Source organism: Typopeltis vanoorti, chromosome 22, assembly GCF_054136105.1.
Source record: "Typopeltis vanoorti isolate ZY-2024b chromosome 22, IOZ_Tvanoo_1.0, whole genome shotgun sequence".
In the NCBI taxonomy this organism is placed as follows: Eukaryota; Metazoa; Arthropoda; class Arachnida; order Uropygi; family Thelyphonidae; genus Typopeltis; species Typopeltis vanoorti.
Window position 1 is genome coordinate 97,177,251 of NC_143570.1, and position 23,767 is coordinate 97,201,017.

Consider the following 23,767-nt stretch of genomic DNA (forward strand, 5'->3'; position numbering starts at 1 on the left):
GTATGGTAATCCCATTGTACAATGGTAGTGCAAAGACTGATGTATCCGACTATCAACGAATTAGTATCACAAGAGTGGAAGAGAAGATTTTAGAAAAGTTGGTTAGGACTCTCATTTAGAAATGGGTTGACAGACAATCTCATTTTGTAAAGAAAAATAGATAGATATCCACAGTAATTAAATTCCCCCCCCCTCCCCTTTTGAAGCTAGCATGATATTTATTTTCATGTGATTTAGTTGTAAATGCCTATCTGGTTGGCCAAGTGGTTAGCATAACAGCTCTCCAACCAACAGGCTGCAGGTTCAAATCCCACCACAGGCATAGATTTTCATGAATGTCTTTAGGTGGGAGATGAATTTTCATCACTTGAAATGAAACACTGTCCTGCTTAGTGGAGGCCTAATGTGAGTTGAAGGGGTCCATGTTTGGTCTCTGGAGTAGGCTATCTGGACTAAGTAAAAATAAATAAAAATTAAAAAAAAATAAAATGTATAAAATTAATAAAAGAAGTACTTTGCCCATTCACAGCATTAATGCACTATAAGTTTACAAACACCTTTTGCTTGGTGGGAGCCACATTAATAATAATAATAATAATAAACATATCATGGACATAATAAGAGAGTATGTATAGAAAATCTTAGGTATTGTTGATTACTTATATTAGTGCTTCTTAGTATAAACAACACCAAGAGAAGAAAAATATAATTAATTTATTGAACTTCCTTTCTATTCAGCATATTCAGAGCACGAATTACAAGTGTGAGAATTGTACAGCACTCAACTAAGTCACTGTAAAAACAATTCAAATTTCAATTGAAAATGAACGGATAGGATAGTTCTATCTAGGATATGGATAGTTCTATCCATTGATAGGACATTAGGACAAATAAACTTTATGGTCAACCAGCTCATGTTTTTACAATGACTCTGAGTCCTGTGTACTTGTCACAATTGCAATTTGCACTCTGAAGATACTGAGTAGAAAACCAGCAAAATGTTAGGATTAGTAAATTCAATAAATTAGTTATATTTTTTATTCTCTTCTCTTATTGTTTATGATGAGAAGCACTAATATGAATAACAGGAGAGTACTGAGTCATGTAATGATTTCTTTGCAATCCATTATTCTAAAGAATCATTAATGAAAAATCACAGCAGTCAGTCTAGGCAATATGAATTAACTAGTTTGTGACCCCTAAGAGAAGAATTTGATTCCTGCCAGTTTGAAATAAAACATGACAGTTGTAACAGAACTGCTATATTTACAATTAACATAATATTGACTCCTAATATATTCTTATGCACTAAAACAAATGAAAAATATAACATAATACTACATTCAGAAAATAGGAATACATACTCATACTGTGAACCAAATTTTGAAGGTGGGTGTTTTTTTGTATCAACATCTGTAGCTACTGCATCAAACACTAAGCTTTGTAACAGCTCACGTTCACCTGAAAGTTAAATGCACAGAAAATGTTTAGCAATATGTGACTTCTGTAAAAACATATAATTTTTTATTGCATATGAATATTGCATTTTAATATAATATTACAATTAAAAGAAAAACATTCATTACCAACTGGATGATATACAACAATTGAGCATCCGAGACTTAATTGCTGCTTCAAGGTGACATAAATGAGGTGTTGAATTCACCTCTGAAGGATGAAAGTGACCATGAGATAATCATCTGGGTGATGGCCAGGGATATAAGGACTCCTGTGAGGAAAGGATATGTGTATATAACTACAAGGTGGATGCTTGTAGAAAGTTAAAAAGAAATCAAGGAGTAAAATGGAATCATATGGTGCAAATTAATGCTGCTTAGGGAATTGGTCAAAGAATATTTAACAGCAGTAACATCTGAATATAATCCAAAGATTAGAATGCAAAATAGGATAGGTGACAAAGGGATCACTGTGAGAAGAAATGAGCAACCAGGAGAATGCAGAGATGCAGGATAAAGAAGAGAGCAATAATTAATTACATGAAGCGTATAAAGGAACATACTAGGAAATTGTGACTTTTCTTTTAAAGGGAAACAAAAATGTACAAGTAGTATTTAATCAATCAAGCCAAGTAGTAGTGAGGTCAGCTATGACATATGCTATAGAAACTGTGGCCCTGAGGAAAAATAACATCAGCAGGATGGAAGTAGCAGAGATGAGAATGCTTAGGTGGATGTGCGGTGTGACCAGAAAGGATCATCTGAGAAATGACTATGTGAGGGGAACAGTGAAAGTTACAAACTTAGGAGCGAAGATACAGGAGGCAAGGTTGAGATGGTTTGGTCATGTGATGAGGAGGGAGGACGAATATGTGGGAAGAAGGGTCATGCAGATGGATGTGCGAGGAAGGAAGAAGCGTGGGCAGCCAAAGAAGAGATGGAGGGAGCTGGTAGAACAGGACTTGAGGATGAAGAACTTGGATGTGGTGACAGCCCAAGACAGGAGGATGTGGAGGAGACTCATCACCAACAGTCACCCACTTAAGTGGGAGAAGCTACAGAAGAAGAAGATTGTAATCTACTGTTCTTTACACTTTCATCTTCTTGGTTTCCCTGTATAATTGGTCATTACAAAATGCAATCAACAGTTACGATTTAAATTGATATGTATATATTTCTGCTAGTTCAGATATTATGCTCCAATTTTATAGTAAGTGATACTTTTGCTTATATATATATATATATATATATTTAAATTACAATGTTTTGTATTAAAAATTTCCACCACAGAAGTTCGACAGAATCAACAATATTATTGTCATATTTCTTTTTCTCGTGTGGGAGAAAAACGGTAAAATGTCACTCTTATAATTGTATCAGATGTTATAATGGCAAAAATAGTAAGAAAAAAATCATTTGTACTTTCTTTTCAAAATATAAAGAAAGAACACTGTAAATTCACCCAATGAAAAAGAAATTACTACATATTTTTCCTGTGTTATCTGATTTTTTATTCTTGTAGTACAAAGAAGAAATCACTGCCCATAAGATAGTAGAATACAAGAGCGCAAAAATCTGTAGATTGATTACATTATAACTAATAGAGAAATCATGTCAGAAAAAATTATTTACGTAAGAGTTCCAACATCAGCAGATATAACGACATTTTCTTCTAGTTTAGATACGTGGCATTGTTGAAGTGGCTAAACCTTTGCTACTATTTACACTAAAATGAATGGACATGTTTCCCCAAGTGATTTACATTTGTAACAGTTGTCTTGCGAATGATTTATAAAATAAATTCTCTGAAATATCTGCAGATTGAATAAGTCTATAACCTTCCCCCCTCCCATAAAATAAGATTATGTGAAGTATATGCTCATTTTTCTTTTAAAATAATTCAAATCTTCTTTTTCAAGATAACTGTATGAAATAATTTATAATTTTTCAATAATAAAAATGAAACTGATCATTATAAATTAAGAACTTATTTCAGCATAAATACCGTATCAGCCTGTAAAAGAAATGTCTGTATTTTTTTCTGTGTCAGGATGTCTACTAATCAACAATTGAAAATGAAACACGACATTCTTGATGTATCTCGCACTACAGCTTGAGGCACTTTAGTGTCCCTTCTGGCTAAGTGTTCTGTCTTTTCTTTCTCAATAGTACTGAGAGTTATCTAAGCCTTTACCTTTTCCTCCAGTTAAAAGGATTACTATCAAGTATTTCTAAGATGTAGATTACTTCAGGAATAGCAACCAGAAGTAGAAGTAAAAATATTTAGATTATTTTAAGAAAAAGAAACAAAAATAATACTACTGAACTTTCTTTTGTGTAGTATGCATATAAACAGCTTTACATGGTGAAAATATAGCACATTATTGCTAAAATTTCAAATCATTTCAGCAGACAGTAGAACAGCTGATTTTAGATTGCAAAGTACAGAATAAGAAGCTTCATGGCAATAATACAACAATATCATTGTCTTATTTCTTTTGTCAAAACAGTAAAATGAAGTAATAGATTTTGAATGCCGTCTGGAAATGTTTTCAAACCTGTAGAAATTTAGAGTGGTTATGTAATTGAATTCCAGGAGAGGATAAGGGGGGGGGGGCATACGCATTAGAAAATCTTCAAAATGAGCATAAATTTTGAATCATTCTGTATATGATATCCTTCATATTATATTTTCAACATATCTACGGTGGTTATGCACTGGATATTATCGTAATGTGCATCCTACAAAAAAAAAAAGGCATCATCGGATATAAATTTTTGATACTAAAAAGATTCACAATCGGAAACACAGTTATGCAATATAACATAATTTGTTGTTCATAAAACAAAACAAAACAACAACAACAAAAAAAAGTTCATTTCTAAAACTGAAATGTGATGATCCATATAACGGTATTTTGCTAGGAAAGAAAGCAAAAGGTCATATTTATTTCAATAAATATTATATTATTTAAAAATATAAACATGTGACATAATATGTTCAATGCAAACTTTTGAAAATTCACGAAAAAAATTGTTTCTATATTGTGAGTAAAGTGCAAGAACAACCAGTGCAACTGTTCTGTTGCACTGATTTGAAGAATAAAATACAGTAAATTTACTATTACTAAATAGATTCATTGCAAAGGCTGATCGACAGTTCTTTCAGGACTGATATTTTCGCACATGTGAAATTCGTTTCAATTTTTGGGAAGAAACACAACAAATCATTTTAGAGGCAAAAAAGTCAAATATCTTGGGACAATAAAGGAAATTCCAAGTAAAACAGTTTGCGTAAAGATAGGTGACACAAAAGGCTAACAGTTAATCCACTAATGGCTCTAAAATAGCCGTAAAGGGATTAACGGTGGAGGGAGGTAATGGCATGATAAAAGGTACAATGCCAATGAAGTTTTGATCCATGCAGAATGCTATAGTGGTCTGGATATTTCATCCACCTTAGCCGGTAGGAAAGTTAATTTTACTACTCATCCCTTTCGTCTCTTGCCTCATCTTGAACATATTATGAATAATTTAGAATGGTTCAATAAAGGAGCCCCTTTTATTATTATTATGGACTACTCCAAGGAGTCCTTACACTTATCGAGGGAGGCCCTAAACATCATGTCAAGAACTATCCAACATTTGCACCCTATCTATCATACTTTGCTTTGAACTCATTCACAGTCATGGCACCCACAACAGACTCTGGCAACCTATTTCACTCATTCTCTCCAAGCAAAAAACTTGGATCTAACACCCTTGCTAACTACATTCTTACTCAGTTTCCAAGGATAGTCCTAGTTCTCCCACCACCACCACACTTGTTCTGAAAAATTTCCGCTGAATTAATATTGTAAAAACTCCTCAGTAGTTTGTATGTCTCAGTCATATTACCCTTTTCTGCCTGTCAGCCAGTTTTTGTAACCTACAAATCTTCAACCTATTCTCGTAAGGTTCATTCCATAAACTTGCTACTATCTTGATCACTTGCTTCTGGATCCTCTCCACCTCCTCCTCATCACCAAGAAATCCTGGCATCCAGATTATAAGAGGAACAATAACCTACTTGTCTCTGCTTGTCAAAGTATTCTTCAGTAACAAAGTAATCTGATGAGCTGCTTTAGTCACTTTTGCTATGTGCCGTCTAAACTTTAAATCCCTATCCACTAACACCCTGAAGTCTCTGGCTTCATCAATTTCCTGGAGTACAGTTCCACCAATGTGGTATACAGCTGGTATTCTTTTCACTCCAGAATGCATAACTTTACATTTGGCCACATTAACTCAGCGCTGGTGAGGTGGGAAAATGTTACAAAAGTGGTAAGGTGGGATCCCACAGACCCACCCAAATAATGTAGTGTATTATAGAAATCCATATCTTTTTAATCAGTATTAGATTACATATTGTTTAAGTGTCCTGTAATTTTACAGAATAAAAATGCATATCTACAAAATCAAATTTTTATTACTCAAAAATCTTTTGGACTCTACTCTTGAATAAACTACTCTCTGATATCTCTTCATCAACCATCCACCTATCCATCTCACCAATCATATATCTATCCCCATGTGTGCTGCAGTTTACTGATTAGAATTCCATGTGGTATTCTGTCAAAGGCCTTTGCAAAGTCCAGCAATATCACTGTAAACCCAGTACCTTTATCCAATTCAGCTGTCACCGTATTATAAAACGTGAGCAAGTTAATGAGGCATGACCTACCCTTCACAAAAACATGCTGACCCCCATACAGTATCCCATTGCCATCTATCCTTTCCTGTATTTTGCTCTTGAACAACTTCTCTAATGCTTTGACAGTAACACCTGATATGCTGATTGATCGGTAATTTGCTACATCAGTCTTGGAGCCTCCTTTATGCAATGGAACTATTTTCCTCTCTTCCCACCCCCTTGGGACAAACCCAGAGCTGAGACTCAGATTAAACAATGTGTCAAGGACACCAACAGTACACTCTCCACTTCATGTAAAACTCGAGCTGGTATACCATCCAATCCCACAGATGCATTTACATTAAGGTTCTGTAATATGATATGGACCTTCATTTCATTTACCTCAGTTCTCGTATAAACTTTTGGCTCTCTTCTTCCTGCAATATCACCTGGATGATATGATCTTGCAAAGTGTTCACTTAGTAATTCTACTATTTCGACTGATTCAGTTACCTCCCTACCATTGGCATTCATTTAAGTCATTCTGCCATATACATTATTTCTTTTACTTGCAGCATATTGAAAGAACTGTTTGAGATTCTCTTTAGCCTGCTTTGCTAACTTCCTTTCATAATCTGCTTTTGCTTTTCTTACCACTCTAGTTATCCTTCTGACCTGTGCATTCCGATCACCTTTCTCCTTAAATTCCCTGCACTAATACAAAAACGCAGGTGAAAATTTTAATGAAAGACTTCTGAAATTTTTTAATGTGGTTTGAATGTCAGGAAAAACTCCTAACTCTTCAAAAAAAGCACTGGTTATCCCAATCTATAAAAAATGAAATAAAGAATATTGCAATAACTATAGGGGAATTAGTCTGCTAAATACATGATATAAAATATATGCAGGAATATTAAAAGAGAAGCTAAGCAGTATTGTAGAGGGCAAACTACTAGAAGGACAAAATGGTTACTGAAAAGCCAATCCTGCATAGATCCAAATTTTACTCTAAAATTATTATTAATATTATTACGGGTATCTCCATGGAGTCAGTAGACTCAACTCGCGATACCCAAACTATCAAAACAATATCTATCATATCTCTTCTTGAATTCATTTACATATTAAGAACTCACAACCGAGTCAAGCAACGCATTCCACTCTTTCACCACCCTCCAAGAAAAAACCTCATTCTCAGATCCTTGTTAACCACACTTTTCCTTAATTTCCATGGATGACCTCTTGTTCTTCCATCACTATCAAACAGCTGAAACATTTCCCCCTCTTCTCCACCTTATCAACCAACCTCTTCAATCCACAAGCTCTCAATCTATCAATGTAGTGAGCATTTTTTACATCACTCACCAGCATAGTCACTCGACTCTGAACCCTTTCCATAACCTCCTAATCTCCAAGGAATCCAGTGACCAGCTTGAGCACAGTAATCCAAATGTGGAAGTATCAATGCCTTATAAAGGGGAATAATAACCTCTTTATCTCTTGATGTTAGTGTGTTCTTCAATAACCAAGTAATCCTATGTGCAATCTTGGACACCTTAGCAATGTGTCCTCTGAACGTCATCTCCCTATCCACCAAGTCCCTAGCCTCATCAATCTCTTGGAGTACTGTTCCATCAATGTGGTGCACAGCTGGTATCTTTTAATCCCAAATGCATAACTTTACACTTTTCCACAATGAACTGACATTCTTTATCCTTTGCCCATTTTACCAGCTTATTTACATCACCCTGCAAACTCTCAACATCAGCTTGACTTTTTATTGTGCTACCCAACTTTGCATCATCAGCAAACAACTGAATATCTCCCTTTAAGTCATTTCCTATATCATTTATGTACAAATTAAACAACAATGGCCCAAGCACAGAACCGCAAGGCACACCACTGGTCACCTGCCTCATCCTGAACTCTGCTTCTCCATACACCACCTTCTGGTATCTCTCCCTGAGCCATACTCCTATCCATATCACCAGTTTAGTATCAATCCCCATCTGCTTCAATTTGCGCAACAGTATTCCATGGGGTATCTCAAAAGCCTTAGCAAAATCCGGAAGTACCACTGTGTAGCCATTTCCTTTGTCCAACTCAGATGTCATTCTATTATAAAAAGCTAATAAATTGCTAAGGCAGGATTGACCTTTAACAAAACCATGTTGGCCCCTATAGAGTATCATATCCTGATCCACCCATTCTTGAATTTTGTCTGTAACTAACTTTTCCAATACTTATACCACCACTCTCAAGATAGTGATTGGTCTGTAATTAACTACTTTGCCTTCCTTCCACTCCCTAGGGACCATACCAGAGTTCAAACTTAAGTTAAATAACCAAGTAAGAGGCATTGACATTTGCACATTTACACATATTCCTTTGCACATTCACGCAACACCCAAGATGATATTCCATCTAAACCTACAGCAGTGTTTGCATTTAAATTTTGCAATATACTATGATTTCTTAATATATACTATGATTTTCAATGTACCTCTGATTTCTTAACTTCAATTCTCACATTAGTTATTGCTACAGGTACAGAGATATCCTCAGTTGGGTGATAGACTTTTGAAAAGTGATCATTCAGTAACTCTACTATTATATCCGAATATGTCACCTCAATACCATCAGCACCCACTAAAGTTATCCTTCCAAAGTCATTCTTCCTTTTACTTGCCACATAGCGGAAGAACTCTTTGGGATTACCCTTATCTCCTTAGCTAAGGTCTTCTCATAATCTGATTTAGCTTTTCTTACTATGCTGGTAACCTTCCTAGCCTGAGCCTTGTACTGCTCATTGGTGTATTGATCGCCTTTCTCCTTGTAAATTCTCCATAACATTTTCTTTTTTTGCAGATCAAGCTTGATACTACTACTCATCCATCTAACGCCTACCTTGGGGACACAATCTGATATTGCCTTTCTCAGATACCCGCTGATATCCCATGCACTGCTAACATCTTTCCCTTGCAATATGTTCTGCCATGGGACTGCTGCAAACTCACTCTGAAGCTTGTTATAATTGCCTAACCTGTAGTTCCGTATATACCCTTCTTAAGAGAGAAATCCACAAATTTTGCAATCTCCCAAGTTAATATTACATGATCACACTCACCAATTGGAGGTAACGAGGACACCTTACTTATGTATATATCTTCTGAACCAATGACCAGGTCCAACACTCTCACACCACGTGTCCCTTCAGTTATGTGCTGTTTCAAGTAATTATCTCGTAGAAGATGTATGAATTCCATTTCCTTTTTGCCACGTGATATTTCTTCCTTCCAATTCATATCACCATAATTAAAATCCCCCACAATAATCACTAACCCTGCACTCATTGCACTAATTTGCTGATGCATGAATTCAATATCACCTCCTATACCCCCTGGCATATAGCAGCAACCAACTGTATATTTGGTTGCGTTGGTCACTATTTCACACCAGACTGTCTCAAATGTACTAGTTTTCACATGTCTATCATCTTGATATACTACTTTCTTTGGCTGCAACTCATCAGCTATCATCAACTGAAAATACTGAACCCATTAATAGTACTGTACCTATATCTATACTGTACCATACTGTACCTATTAATAGAAAATAGAAGAGAATTTCAAAAAGAAACACACATGGCCTTTGTTGATTATGAAAAAGCCTTTGACAAAATTAGTAGACAAAAATTGTTTAAAATATTAACTGATTTAAATATAGCAAACAAACTTTTACAGTCCATTCAAGAAATATATACAGGAAATAAAATAGCAGTTAAATTAGAACACATCTCAGAATGGAAAGATATATCAAGATGAGTACGACAAGGATGTACCCTCTCACCTCTGCTTTTCAATATATATAAAAATAACATGATAACAATCTGGAAACAGTATAACCCATTTGGTATACAAATAACCCCACAAATTTATCTCAGTTCTCGTATAAACTTTTGGCTCTTTTGTTCCTGCAATATCATCTGGATGATATGCTCTTGCAAAGTGTTCACTTAATAATTCTACTATTTCGACTGATGCAGTTACCTGTGAAGGAAGTGAATGAAGACAGACACACTACTATTTCCAGATGATCAAATAGTATTAGCTACATCAGAAGATGATTTATAAAGATCATTGAAATCATTAAATGATATCTGAAAACAATATAATATGACAATATCTAAAGAAAAATAATAATAATGGCATTCAAAGGAGAAAACTCAATAAGAAGTAAAGTAGTGATAGATAATAAAATATTAGAACAAGTAAATACTTTCAGATACTGGTGTAATTTATCATACGAAGAAGAAAAAGACACCAACTATCAAATACCGAACTTTGTCAAAGTAAATGGCATAATAAATAGTAAATTTATTTATTATGCCATTTACTATTTATTTATTAAACACACTAGAATCAGACTATATAATGTTATGTCAAAACCAACTCTACTATTTGGAAGCAAAACATGGACCATAAAAAGGAAAGATGAAAAATGAATTCAAACAGCAGAAATGAAATTTCTCAGAAAACAGCTGGATATACTAAGTGGGACCATAAAACAAATGAAGAAATTTTACAATCCCTGAATATAAAACCAATGAATTACTACATGAGACAGTATAAACAAAAATGGAGAGATTGAATGGACAACAGCAGAATATCAAAAATATTATACAGATATAAAATAAGTGGAAAAAGAAGAACTGGAAGACCAAGAAAGAGATGGCATAGACTGGAACAGGCCATCTGACTTAAAATCCATGTTACGAAGAAGAAGAGATTATGACTTAATATGTATGAAAACTAGATGCTTTTTAATTAAATTCATCTTGGAAGATCTGAATCTTGCTCACTTTTGAATGCAACCGCTATTATCATGTTTTAAGACTCTTGTTTTAAGCATTTTCAATATACATGGTGATTCTCAATACTGCAAACCCCATGGATAACGAGAGTTACCTATTTCATGCTGTTGATGGGAAAATCATACAAAGTTTTAGAGAGGAAGGGACGGTGGAAGAGAGGTTAATAGTGAATGATCTGGCAATGTATGATGAATTAAGTGAAACTGATGTTAAGGGAAGAGGACTTGATGACATACAGTTGAGCGTTTTAAGGGAATATCTCCAGAATTAACAGAAAATTAAAAAAATGATAGGTGGATAAATTGTTCCACTTCATGAAGTGAGTGACATGGCTTTTGCAAAGGAGCTTTCTGGAACTGTCATTGGTGATGAAGAGAGGTAAGTGATCGCTAGGATCTAGGACTTCAACAGCAGCAGGGATTTGCTAAAAGGAGGTTATACTTTAGCAGACTGCTAATATACTACATCAGATTGAGAAATGATTGGATAAGTGGAACATGTAAATAGTATAAGATTTTGCAAAGGCCTTTGAAACACTGCCATGTGATAAGCTAGTATTTAAACTGGGCAAATTGGATTGGATCATGCAGTCATGAGCAGAATGGATGTCCAGTATGTATCAGAAAATTAAGAACAGAAGAGTGTTAACCCAAGTTATTGGTTTAACTTGCATATTATTATTATTATTATTAAGATCTGACCTCCATGGAGTCAGACTGTTTGTGAGAGATACATACTATGAACATACAAAGCTCATCCAAATGTTATTATTATTATTATTATTATTATTATTATTATTCAGGCCTCCAAGGAGTCAAAAGACTCATCATGGGAGGTCCTTCCTAAGACATAAAGTCTGTCAAGACTCATCGAGGGGAGGTCCCCCCCCCCTGAGAAACACAAAGTCTATCATACCACTCTTTAAACTCACTGACTGTTCTCGCTCCCACCACTCCATCAGACAATGCATTCCACGGCTCAACCACCCTCCACACAAAGAAACGACTCCTTACCCTCTTGCTCACAGTTACCTTTCCTAACTTCCAGGGATGGCCTCTTGTCATCACTCCTTCCCGCTGTTCAACCAAGCGAAAGAACTCCCCAGTGTCAACCCTGTAACCACCTCTCAACAGTTTAAAAGTCTCAATCATATCACCTCTCCTTCTTCTATCCACCAAACTCTGCAGTCCACATTCTCTCAGCCGATCCTCATAACTATCCTTGTACGGTCCTGAAACCATCTTTGTCATCCGTCTTTGTATCCTTTAAACAGTTAATTTATCCCCTTCAAATCCTGGGAACCAAATCTGAGAACAATAGTCCAAGTGTGGTCTGATCAGAGACTTATAGAACGGAATGATAACCCTCTTATCTCTGCAGGTCAGTGTCCTTCTCATAATAGCAGCAATCCTCTGTGTTACCTTCACCACCTTTGCAATATGTCCCCTAAACTTCAGGTTTCTATCAATCATCAACCCCAGATCTCTTGTCTCCCCTACTTCCTCCAGTATAACTCCTCCCATAGAGTATGCAGCATCCCATCGATGTTTCCCAAACCTTAAGACCTTACATTTTGCTGCATTAAACTGACACCCCCCCATTCATGTGCCCATCTATCTAGCTTATTTAAATCCTCTTGCAGGGCTACCACATCTGCACTATTACTAATAATCCTTCCCAGCTTCGCATCATCTGCAAACAACTAAATATCCCCCCTGCAATCCACTGGCTATGTCATTGATATAAAGGTTAAACAATATAGGTCCTAGTACGGAGCCCTGTGGGACCCCACTTGTAACCCTCTGCCTCCTGGAAACTGCTCCACCATACACAACTCTCTGATACCTATAGGACAGCCAATCCTGAATCCAGTTCCCCAACCTGACATCCAAACCCATGTGCTGCAACTTAAATATCAGCTTATCATGTGACATCCTGTTAAATGCCATTTGCTAAATCCAAGAAAATGGCAGTATATGCCTTTTCCTCATTTACTGCTCTTGTCACTTTATTATAAAAGGCTATCATATTACTAAAACAAGAGCGTCCTTTCACAAATCCATGTTGATTCTCACAGATAACATTACCCTCATCTGCCCAATGCTGTATACGGTCCCTCACTACTTTTTCCAAGATCTTAACAACTACTGATGACACATAGACTGGCCTATAATTAGACACTTCTAGTCTGTTACCACCCTTATGCAATGGCACTATCTTACCTTCCTTCCATACCCTGGGCACCTTTGCCAAAGCCAGACTTTCATTGAAAAGCCATGTTAAAGGCACTGTCAATTCCCTAGCACATTCTCTCAAAACCAGTGGTGAAATACCATCCAGTCCCACAGCTTTACTGACATCCAGAGTACTCAGTATCTGAAACACACTCTCCTCCTGTACCTCCAGACCTCGAACCAGTCCTATCCCTCTAGCATTAAAACTGACTCCTCTAGGATGAAATACTCCAATAAAGTGTTCATTGAACAATTCCACTATGTCCTCTGCATCAGTCACTCTATTCCCATTTTTATCCCACAATATCATTCTTCCACAGTCATTTCTCCTCCTACTGGCCACATAGCTAAAAAATTCCCTAGGATTTTCTTTGGATCTTAGGGCCAATCTCCTCTCATATTTCAGTTTCGCTTTCCTTACCACACTAGTCACTCTTCTGGCCTGTGTCTTATATTCCTCATGCATCTCTTCACCTGTCTCCTTATATCTCTTCCATAGCCTCTTTTTCGCATGCAATTCCTGTTTAATATTGTTTGTCATCCACTTTACTCCAAATTGCGTCCTCTTCTTCACTCGTGGTATACAACTTACCATTGCTGATAACAAATATTCTATCACAATTTCCCACGCACTAGTGATATCCTGGCCTTCCAATTCCTGCCTCCATGAAACTTCCCGAAGTTGATGTCTAAGACTATTCTAATCACCTGCCTTATAATTCCACATAGGTTCCCGTCTCTTTGATACTCCTACATGTCTATTCATTTTCCAAGTCAACACCATATGGTCACTCTCTCCAACTGGTGGGAGAGACATCAACTCAGTTATTATCAACTCTTCTGATGCCATAACCAAATCCAAAACTTTTGAACCTCTTGTTCCCTCTGTTACATGTTGCCTAAGACATTTGTCCCTCAAGAATTCTAGAAATTCCATTCCACTATTGCTACATGCATCTTCCTCTCTCCAATTTATACTACTGAAGTTAAAATCTCCCATCCCATAACAATCATTCTTCTTGCACTTGCCAAACTTAGCTGTCTAAACATCTCCAGGTCCCCATCCTCTGTGCTCCTGGGTCTGTAGTAACACCCCACTAAATATCCTGTCTTGCCTACCTCTACCTCACACCATACGCTCATAAAATCATTTGTCTCACTTCCTTCCAAATTCTCCACTCTTAGAGGACATAGGTCATCACTTATCATAAGCAGTACCCCACCACCACGTTTTCCCCTCCTATCCTGACGAAAAATTCTATACCCAGCGACTTCTATTCCTGTTGTTATATCCCCTTCTGTCAACCACGTCTCAGTGATCGCAATAATTTTTGGCCAGGCTGATGCTATCTGTGCCACCAATTCGTCTCCCTTATTCCGGATACTCCTGGCATTAGTATAAAGCATATAAATGCCACTGTTTCTATACCCAGCATTATCCCTTCTAGACTCCACTGGGCTCAGTGTTACCTGACATTGTCTCCCTTCTCCCAAGTATCCATTCCCACAAGAGGCCACCCCTGCTATCCTCCTCCCTGGGACACACTGACTCGTTCAGAACAGCAATCTCTCCAGATGCCTACGTCCTTCCTCATTCAAATGTAAACGGTCTCTCGCATACAATTCCTCTCTTTCCTCAAACGCACTCCAAGCATCCACATAATTTCTCTTCACACATTCTCGCTATTATGCCATTCAATATCACCGCTCTTCTGCTCAGCTCATCATTATCATACCTAGGCAACACGCACAGTATTTTTCCTCTCTCTCATTTCCTCTCTTCTACTGTTTCCATTCTCTCCTCTTCTAGCACCCCATACCTCTCACTCATACTCCCTAAATTCTCTCTCTCTCCTACTCTGATTCGCCTTGCATTTATCTCTTCCATTCTCCTAATCTTATCTTTCATACTTCTGCTCTCATTCACAAGACATTCCACCTCCTCTTTCAACTCATCTATCTCCATCTGCAGGTCAGTCACTCTTAATCTAAATTCACTCTCTCAAACAAAACCATCTCCTAAACTTTCACAGTCACTCACACCTTCCACACTATCAACTATTATTTTCTCATCCTCTCCCATCACACTACTTGTCTTCCTACATTCATTCCCCGTTCCTGGAGCAACAAAGTCGGATATCGATATATCTAATGTACTTATTTCCTCCAACTGCCTGCATTTTGCGCACATATGCTCTCCACTCTCTTTAACAAGCCACATATGTAATTCCCGAGATGCATACATGCCGCAAGTACTGCATGCCACAAAGTCCCTTATGATATTGCTAATAATTGAGTTCTTAAATGGCGGAGGACTTGGCGTTACGCCACTTGCGACTGCTGCTGAATCCACCATCATTCCTTACTGCCGAGTAGTGTAATCTTTAATAATTATTCAATTAATAAATAAGAGGGAAAAAAAGTACAAACATCAGAACATTTAAGTACTAAATATAATTAAATAAAATGAAATATAACTAAATAGAGTAACTTAGCTTCGTTTTGTCTTCCACCGTTACGCGTTCGATTCCGACAGTACCAAAATATATTATATCGCGACAGCAACTAACTTCCAAAAAACAACCACTGAAGTACACTCGTATTCAGAGAAACAATTTAGCACTCAAAAACGTAGAAAAACGGGGAAAAAAGCGGACTATCAAAAAAGTGGACCATGTTCTGTAAACTGATTCAATGTCTCTGCATTCACAACACACAAGCAATGCATTCAACTCACCAACCATATTTCATGCATAGAACTTCTCCTCGCTACCATGCTCACACCATCCTTATACAGTTTCCAGATATGGGGGCTTTTGTTCTACCCCCCACCCATCACATTCACTGGAAAATTTCTTGTTAACCTGGCATGATACAGGGAGCAATTTAAATGGGAATATACAGTTGTTGGCAGATAATGCAAAGCTAGGAGAGCTATGAGAATTAAATTAATGTTGTTCACTCCTGAAGTGAGCAACCCAATTAATGTTACTAAATACAAGGCTTTGAAATTGGAATATAATGATAGGAGCATTTGTTTTCAATTAATGAGAATCTATAGAAATAGAGGAGATAATTTTGGGATGACAACCTGATAAGGGTGCTAGGTGGTGTAAGTTAAAAATTGACCGTCATGTGGTCTGCAGGAAGAAAAGAAAATTTTATATTTAAATGTATGCCGATATTGTATAAATTGTAGAATAATTATTAATGCGATATATATTATTATTTATTATTATTTCGTGACATCTCCAAGGAGTTCAAAGACTCATCAAGGGAGGGTACCTACTCTACAAATCTCCACCTCCACCACTTAATTCATTAACTACACCAACTGCTACTACCATCATCTACACCAATGCCATCTACTTCTCCCCCCCCCCCACACTAGTATTTCTGTCTGTAAATTGCATGTGTTCTGAAGGCCAATTTGTCTGCATGCTGAATGAAGAATCCCAGCTACCTATGTATGAGATTGGCTAACTCACCTTCAACTGAAAAAACCCATATAAAGATTCTTCCTGTCATGACTGGAATTGAATGTGGGCCTTTTCCAAATGAATGATGCACTGTACCATCATTATTCCAACTGCACTATTGAGGCGCTTATGAGAGAGAGTAACATGGTGTTTGGATCAATTTCTTAGGCAATATTATCATGAATTCATTTTTTGTAAGCACACCAATACAACAAGGCAGTAAAAGGCATTACGCAGGTCTGTACGGAAGACAAAGTAAATGGTGTGCATTTCTCAAAATGATACGGTGCTGTGAGTGTACTATGTATGCGTTGGAAGATGTCATGGATATTTATGTAGAGAGGCTGAATAGGTAAAAAGAAGGAGTGTACGAAATGTGATATTCTGATGGACAATGAGGTTTACTTAAATAAGAGTTTAAATATTAGGTGAGAACATGATGTCATAACTGACGTTGCAGTCCAAGACTGTGCAAATGTTGATAGTGGGTGGAAGTTACAGTGAGGGAAAAAAGTTCGATTGATGATAAAGTAAGAAATAAATACGTCAAAAAACAGAGGACAATTAACAGTAAGGTGACAAGTGGGGATTGAAGGCGAACAAGCATGTGTGACTGGTGATAAAATATCGAGACTGAATTATAGCAAAAAAAGGAAAAAGATTTGAAGTTGAGTTGGTGAAGATCAGGATGATGCAAAGTGAAATAAGAGAATTGCAGATATGTATGGAAGAGTAAAGAAACGAAAACAAATGATGCTGGAAGGAAAAATTAACAAAAGAACTGTGAGTGACATTGTATGGCAATTTGATTATTAGAGGTGCGGTGAACGAGAAGATGCACAAGGTTTATTTTCAGCGATGTAAAATGAATAGAATAATTGGGGCGTTCGATATGAGGACTAACCAAGCACAGAAGTTAGTAGTGGTAGTAAGGAAAAATAATTTGACCAGGAATAAGGAGAATATAAGACTGAATATCAAGAAGTTGAATCAAAAAGGATAAAAGATACGAGTGTGATAAGAAAGGAAGTCAAGATTTTGCCAGGTATGACATGAGGCAGAGAGAGCAAGAATTATGAATGATATTAGAATAAATGGTTTTGGTGGGAGTGATTTGAAGAGACTGCTGCTGGAAGGCAGAGAATGAATCAAAGCAAGTAAGAAGTGATGTGAAAGGTGGGGAGAGTAAGGAAGGAAGGAAGGAATGATTGATGTATTCATTTTAGAAATTATGGACTTTACAACTGTGTTATAAATAACTCTTTTAATTTCCCGATGTTTCAATCTTCATATTAAGATCATCATCTGGTGTATATACAAATATACAAGGACAAGCTGAGTTACATTACACACAGTAAGCTAAAGAAACAATGATTTGATCACTGGTTATTCTACTGGCATGATCTTTAGTGAAAAAAAAAATTACAAATTAATTAATTATTTAGAAACTACATCAAAGCTCAATTCTATTTAAGAACACATGAGAAAAACATTCTTTCTTATATTCTTCCTTCAGTAACAATGATGTCCTATTTTTAACATTACAATTGTTATTTTTGATTTAGGATTCTGGATTACCTACAGTCCTGTTTATAGTTAACTCTTAGAGAGAAAGGTTCCGTGGGTAGAATATGTGCCTTCCATATGCTTGGGATTTTTAGACCATCATTATTGTTCAGGTTGGGGTGATTGATAAGAATCTCACAGGCTTCCTTAAATTTGTGTTCATACTATGTTTTGGTGTTTTTCCAGTCAATTCTATGTAAAGTGTTCAGGGCATGGTCGGAAAGGCCAGCTTCATCATAGTTATTATATTTAATATGTCGTTTATGTTCCTTTTGTATGATAGGAATTGTGTGTCCTGTTTCCCCTATATATGGCATATTACAGGTGCAATAAATACGGTATACTCCAGGGTGGGCCAGCAGAGGGAGTGGGTCTTTAGATGAGTTGAGTAAGCTTTTTAATTTTGCAGGAGGTTTAAAGGTATCTTTGAAGTTGTATTTTTATAGTATTCTGTTTTCCTAACATAACATTCATTTCCTAATAAATGTTATGTTTCCTAATGAAAGTTGGTAGCATGAGTGTAGAGAATGAGAGAAGTGTGCAAAACAACCAGGGAGACTATACTGATTCTCTCTTGTCAATCCTGAATCTCCTCAGGATAGAGAAGGGCATGTATGAGAGAGGTTGATGTTCCAAGAGGATGTGAATGCATGAGTAAACAAAAAGGATAGGATGGAGGGAAAACAGTTGGATTTGAAGAAGGTTCTGGGATGAGTATGGAGAAAAAGAAATGTCATGAGGAAAGGAAGGAGTTGTTATGTTAGGAAAGGAATGCGAGAAGTATCAGGACAAAGGGAAATCATTGCATTGATTGAGTTCGATCACCTAAAAAATGTTGGAATAAGTGACACATGGTTGAATTAGAAGGATATCTTGACAGGAATAGAAATGGAAGGGTATAATGTATTTTGTAAAGATAGAAATGTTAAAAAGGGAGGTGGAGTGTCACAGATGACAGAAAAAGAGTTATGTCCATGCAAGGTAAAGATGTAAGGGGGAAAGGGTAGTGATGGTTTTGAGCCAGTATGGTGTGAGACAGAGGTAAATAGAATGAAATACTTTGTTGGATGTTGGTATAGACCTCTTAATGTGGAGGGTGGCGACCAGGAAATGTATAAGTGCATTGGCCAAGAAAATGGGAAAAGGGTGATTTTAATTATGACAATAATTAAATAAGTTTCTCGAGTTTCTGAGAGACAACTACCTCAAGCAGTACATAACATAACTGAGGATCTTGGATTTTATCATCTCACAGAGGATGTTATCATAAATGAGTGTCAAATCCGCCTCCAGCAATGTGAAGACTTCTGTCAGGAAAGGGCATTTGTGGAACTGCAAGCTAGAGATTATGAGAAGCTCGGGAGACAGCTTAAAGCTGTAGCATGGAATGTGGAGTTAGGTGGAAAGGAGATGAATGTTGCGTGGATGATATTCAAGGACTATCTAGTAGAAGCAATGTCTAAATGTATTCCAAAATCAGAAGCTTAAATAATATAGGTGTGAAATGGATGAATAAAGAGATCAAGCAGGCAATACAGAGAAAGACTGCATTATGGAGGCAACAAAGGATGAGTGGTAATAATAATTTTAATGGGGACAAAAAAGAAAAGGCAAGCAGGGTGACTCAACTAGTAAGTGTACCAAAAGTGCAGTGTGAGAAGCAGTTAGCTAATGTTGCCAAAAAACTCTTAGGGAGTACTTTTGATATATAGCAATTATAAATAAGAATAAATATCATAGGATGGCACTGCATGGAGAAAATAGTATAAGCACAACTGCTGCAAGGGATATATTTGAGATATATAATGAGCAGTTCATAAAGGTGTTTCACCATTGTGAGTGTGATATATTTAATGAGAATTTGAGAGCAGTGGATGATGAGGAGGAGCGACTGACTGTGAGTGAAGAAGAGATATACTTGATATTAATACGACTGTGGGACTTCATGATATATCACCATATATATTGAAGTACTGTGCCAGGAGTTGACATATTTCTTTAATTTCAGTCTTACATTGGGTCAAGTTCCAAACGAATGGAAGGAAGGCAAGATTTCACCACTTCATAAAGAAGGAGATAGAAGGGTGGATGCTCCAAGAGGAGATGAGAGCATGGTAAACAGGAAAGGAATGAGATGACCTGGGATCAAGAAGAAAGAGTTGGAATTGGGGAGGGGTCTAGAATGAATGGGCAGAAAGGGAAATGGCCCCAGTCGAGCATGGAGAGATCACATCGAGTGAGTGGTATCGGTGGTGGAACTAGCTGTAGTTCCAGAAATGAGCTGTTGTGTTTGTATACAAATGCCAGAAGCATAAGAAACAATGCAGATGAAATGGCTGTACTAACTGCATCTGTTCACCCAAAGATTATTGTCAGAATAAGTGAGACATGGTTGGAAGAGGATGACATCCTGACAGGAATAGAGATGGAAGGGTATGATGTGTTTTGTGAGGATAGAAGGGGTAAAAAGGGAGGGGGGAGTGCTATTGATAATAGAGAAAGAGTTATGTCCATACAAAGTAGAGATGCAAGACAGAAATAGTGCCAGTGGTATTGACGCAGTATGGTGTGAGAGAGAGAGAGAGGTGAATGGAATGAAATACTTGGTTGGATGTTGTTATAGACAAGGTAATTTGGATGGTGGTGGTGATAATGAAATGTATAATCAAATTAGCCAAGAAAATAAGAAAAGGGTGATCACAATGGGCGATTTTAATTATGGCAATATAGACTGGAATGATAAGATAGCAACTGGAAGTAAAGAAAATGAGTTTCTTGAGTTTTTGAGGGATAACTACCTCAGACAGTATGAAACAGAGGGCACACAAGGATTGGAGGTCTTAGATTTGGTCATATCATCAGAGGATGCAATTATAAATGATGTGGAAAATCATCCACCAATTGGTGAGAGTGACCATGAGGTGATTGCCGGGGTGATTGCCAACAGTGTGACGACCTCTGTGAGAAAAGGGTATATGGAACTTCAAGGGAGGGTGATTATGAAGAGCTCAGGAGACAGCTTGCAGGTGCAGCATGGAATGAGGAGTTAGCTGGAAAAGACATCAATGCAGTTTGGGAGATTTTCAAAAACTATCTAGTAGATGCAATGTCTAAATGTATTCCAAAGGTGAGAATGTTAAATAAGGTAGGTGTGAGATGGATGAATAAAGAGATTAAGCATGCGATACAGAGACAAAGGGCATAGTGGAGGCAGCATAAGATAAGTGAAAATAACCAATTCCATGAGGTATACAAAGACCAGGAAAGGAGGGTGACTTAGTTGGTAAGGGTAGCTAAAAAGAGGTATAGCAGTTTGCAAATGATGCCAAAAAGAATCCTAAGGAGTTCTTTCGATTTGTAGCCAGCAAAAGAAAGAATGATTACGGAACGATGATATTGATTGGGGAAAATGGTATAAGGACAGCTGCTGCAGAATGTGTGGTGGAGATACATAATGATCAGTTCATAAAGGTCTTTCAATCTTGTGAATGTGACTTCATGGACTTCATGACTCCCTATACACCTCTTGCTGACTGTAAGTGAGCAAGAGGTGTATGGGGAGTTCAGTAAACTAAATGTTAATAAAGCTGTGGGACTTGATAATATATCACCACATATTCTGAAGGAATGTGCCAGGGAGTTGATGCCTGTCGACATATTTTTTTAATACAAGTCTTGCACTCGATCAAGTTCCTAAGGATTGGAAGTAGGGCAAGATTGTGCCACTTCATAAAGGAGGTGATCGAACTCAAGCATCAAACTATAGGCCTATCTGTGTGTCAGGTGTTGCAGTTAAGTTGTTCGAGAAGCATGTGAGAACTAGGATCCAGAGTTAGGTTGACAACAATGGTAATATCTTTGATGGACAGCATGGATTTGATAAAGGGAGGTCATGTTTTAGTAATCTACTTCCTTATTACAATGAAGTGACTGCTTCCTTGGACAGAGGAGAAGGATACACAGTAATATTATTATTATTATTATTAAACAAGACCTCATGTAGTCAAAGACTCATCTAGGAGGTACTTTTATCTCACACACATCTCATCATACCGCATCTTAAACACATTCAAACTCCTTGCAGACACCACACTCTCAGGCAAGGCATTCCAATCACTCACAACTCTGCATGAAAAAAACCTGCATCTCACTCCCCTACTCACACCCTCTTTAGACAGTTTCCAGGGATGACCTCTGGTTCTACCCTGATCTCCCACTATTCTCTGTAGAACTTCTCCACCATTGATCCTATAACAACCCCTTACCAACTTGTAGGTCTCTATCATATCTCCCCTCTTCCTTCTCTCCACTAGACTCTGCAAAGTACATCTTTTCAATCTTTCCTCATACTCGACATTCCAGAGGTCAGAAACTACCTTAGTCAGTCGCCTTTGGACCCTTTCCAACATCTCTTCATCCTTCTGAAAACCAGGTGACCAAATCTGGGCACAATAGTCCATGTGTGGCCTAATCAAAGCCTTATACAATGGAACAAGAATCTTCCTACTTCTACACGTCAGTGTCCTCCGCATCATTCCCAGAAGCCTTCGTGTTGTCTCCACAATTTTGGCGATGTGTCCTCTAAATTTTAGATCCTTATCCACTATCACCCCAAGATCTCTTATTTACTCTACTTCCAACAATATATTCTCACCAGGCATAAATTCTGCATCCCATCTTTGTTTTCCAAATTTTAAAACCTTACATTTTGCAAGATTGAACTCACATCCCCATTTGCTTGCCCAATCACTCAATTTATTCAAGTCTTCTTGCAAGGCCACAACATCTTCACTACTCTTTATGGTTCGTCCCAACTTTGCATCATCTGCAAACAACTGAATATCTCCATCCAAATCTTCGCCAATATCATTAATATACAAGTTAAATAGTAATGGCCCTAAAACAGATCCCTGAGGCACTCCACTAGTGACTTTCCTTTTCCTGGATATTGCACCCCCATACACAACTTGTTGATACCTATCAGATAGCCAGTCTCCAATCCAATGCACTAATCTAATATCCAACCCCATCTGCTCAAGTTTGACTGTCAACTTATCATGAGGTACTCTATCAAAAGCTTTTGCGAAATCCAAGTATATTACTGTGTATCCTTCTCCTCTGTCCAAGGAAGCAGCCACCTTATTGTATATAAGTAAGTAGATTACTAAAACACGACCTCCCTTTAGCAAATCCATGCTGTCCATCAAAGATTATACCATTGTTGTCAACCCAACTCTGGATCCTAGTTCTCACAAGCTTCTCCAACAACTTAACCACAACACCTGACACACAGATAGGCCTATAGTTTGATGCTTGAGTTCGATCACCTCCTTTATGAAGTGGCACAATCTTGCCCTCCTTCCACTCTTTAGGGACTTGACTGAGTGCAAGACTCGTATTAAAAAAATATGTCAAGGCAGGTGTCAACTTTCTGGCACCTTCCTTCAGAATACGCGGTGATATATTATCAAGTCCCACAGCCTTAT

The 23,767-nt window shown here is 37.3% G+C and overlaps 1 protein-coding gene across 1 annotated transcript in view; it reads right to left on the minus strand.

The window, feature by feature from the left end:
- LOC150094582 (voltage-dependent calcium channel subunit alpha-2/delta-3-like) overlaps positions 1 to 23,767 on the minus strand; it is a 1,537,934-nt gene that overhangs the window by 270,271 nt on the left and 1,243,896 nt on the right. The window contains exon 27 of the mRNA XM_090412095.1: positions 1,365 to 1,461. Within this exon, the coding sequence (XP_090268221.1) occupies positions 1,365 to 1,461 (97 nt within the window). The remainder of the gene's footprint in view (positions 1 to 1,364; positions 1,462 to 23,767) is intronic.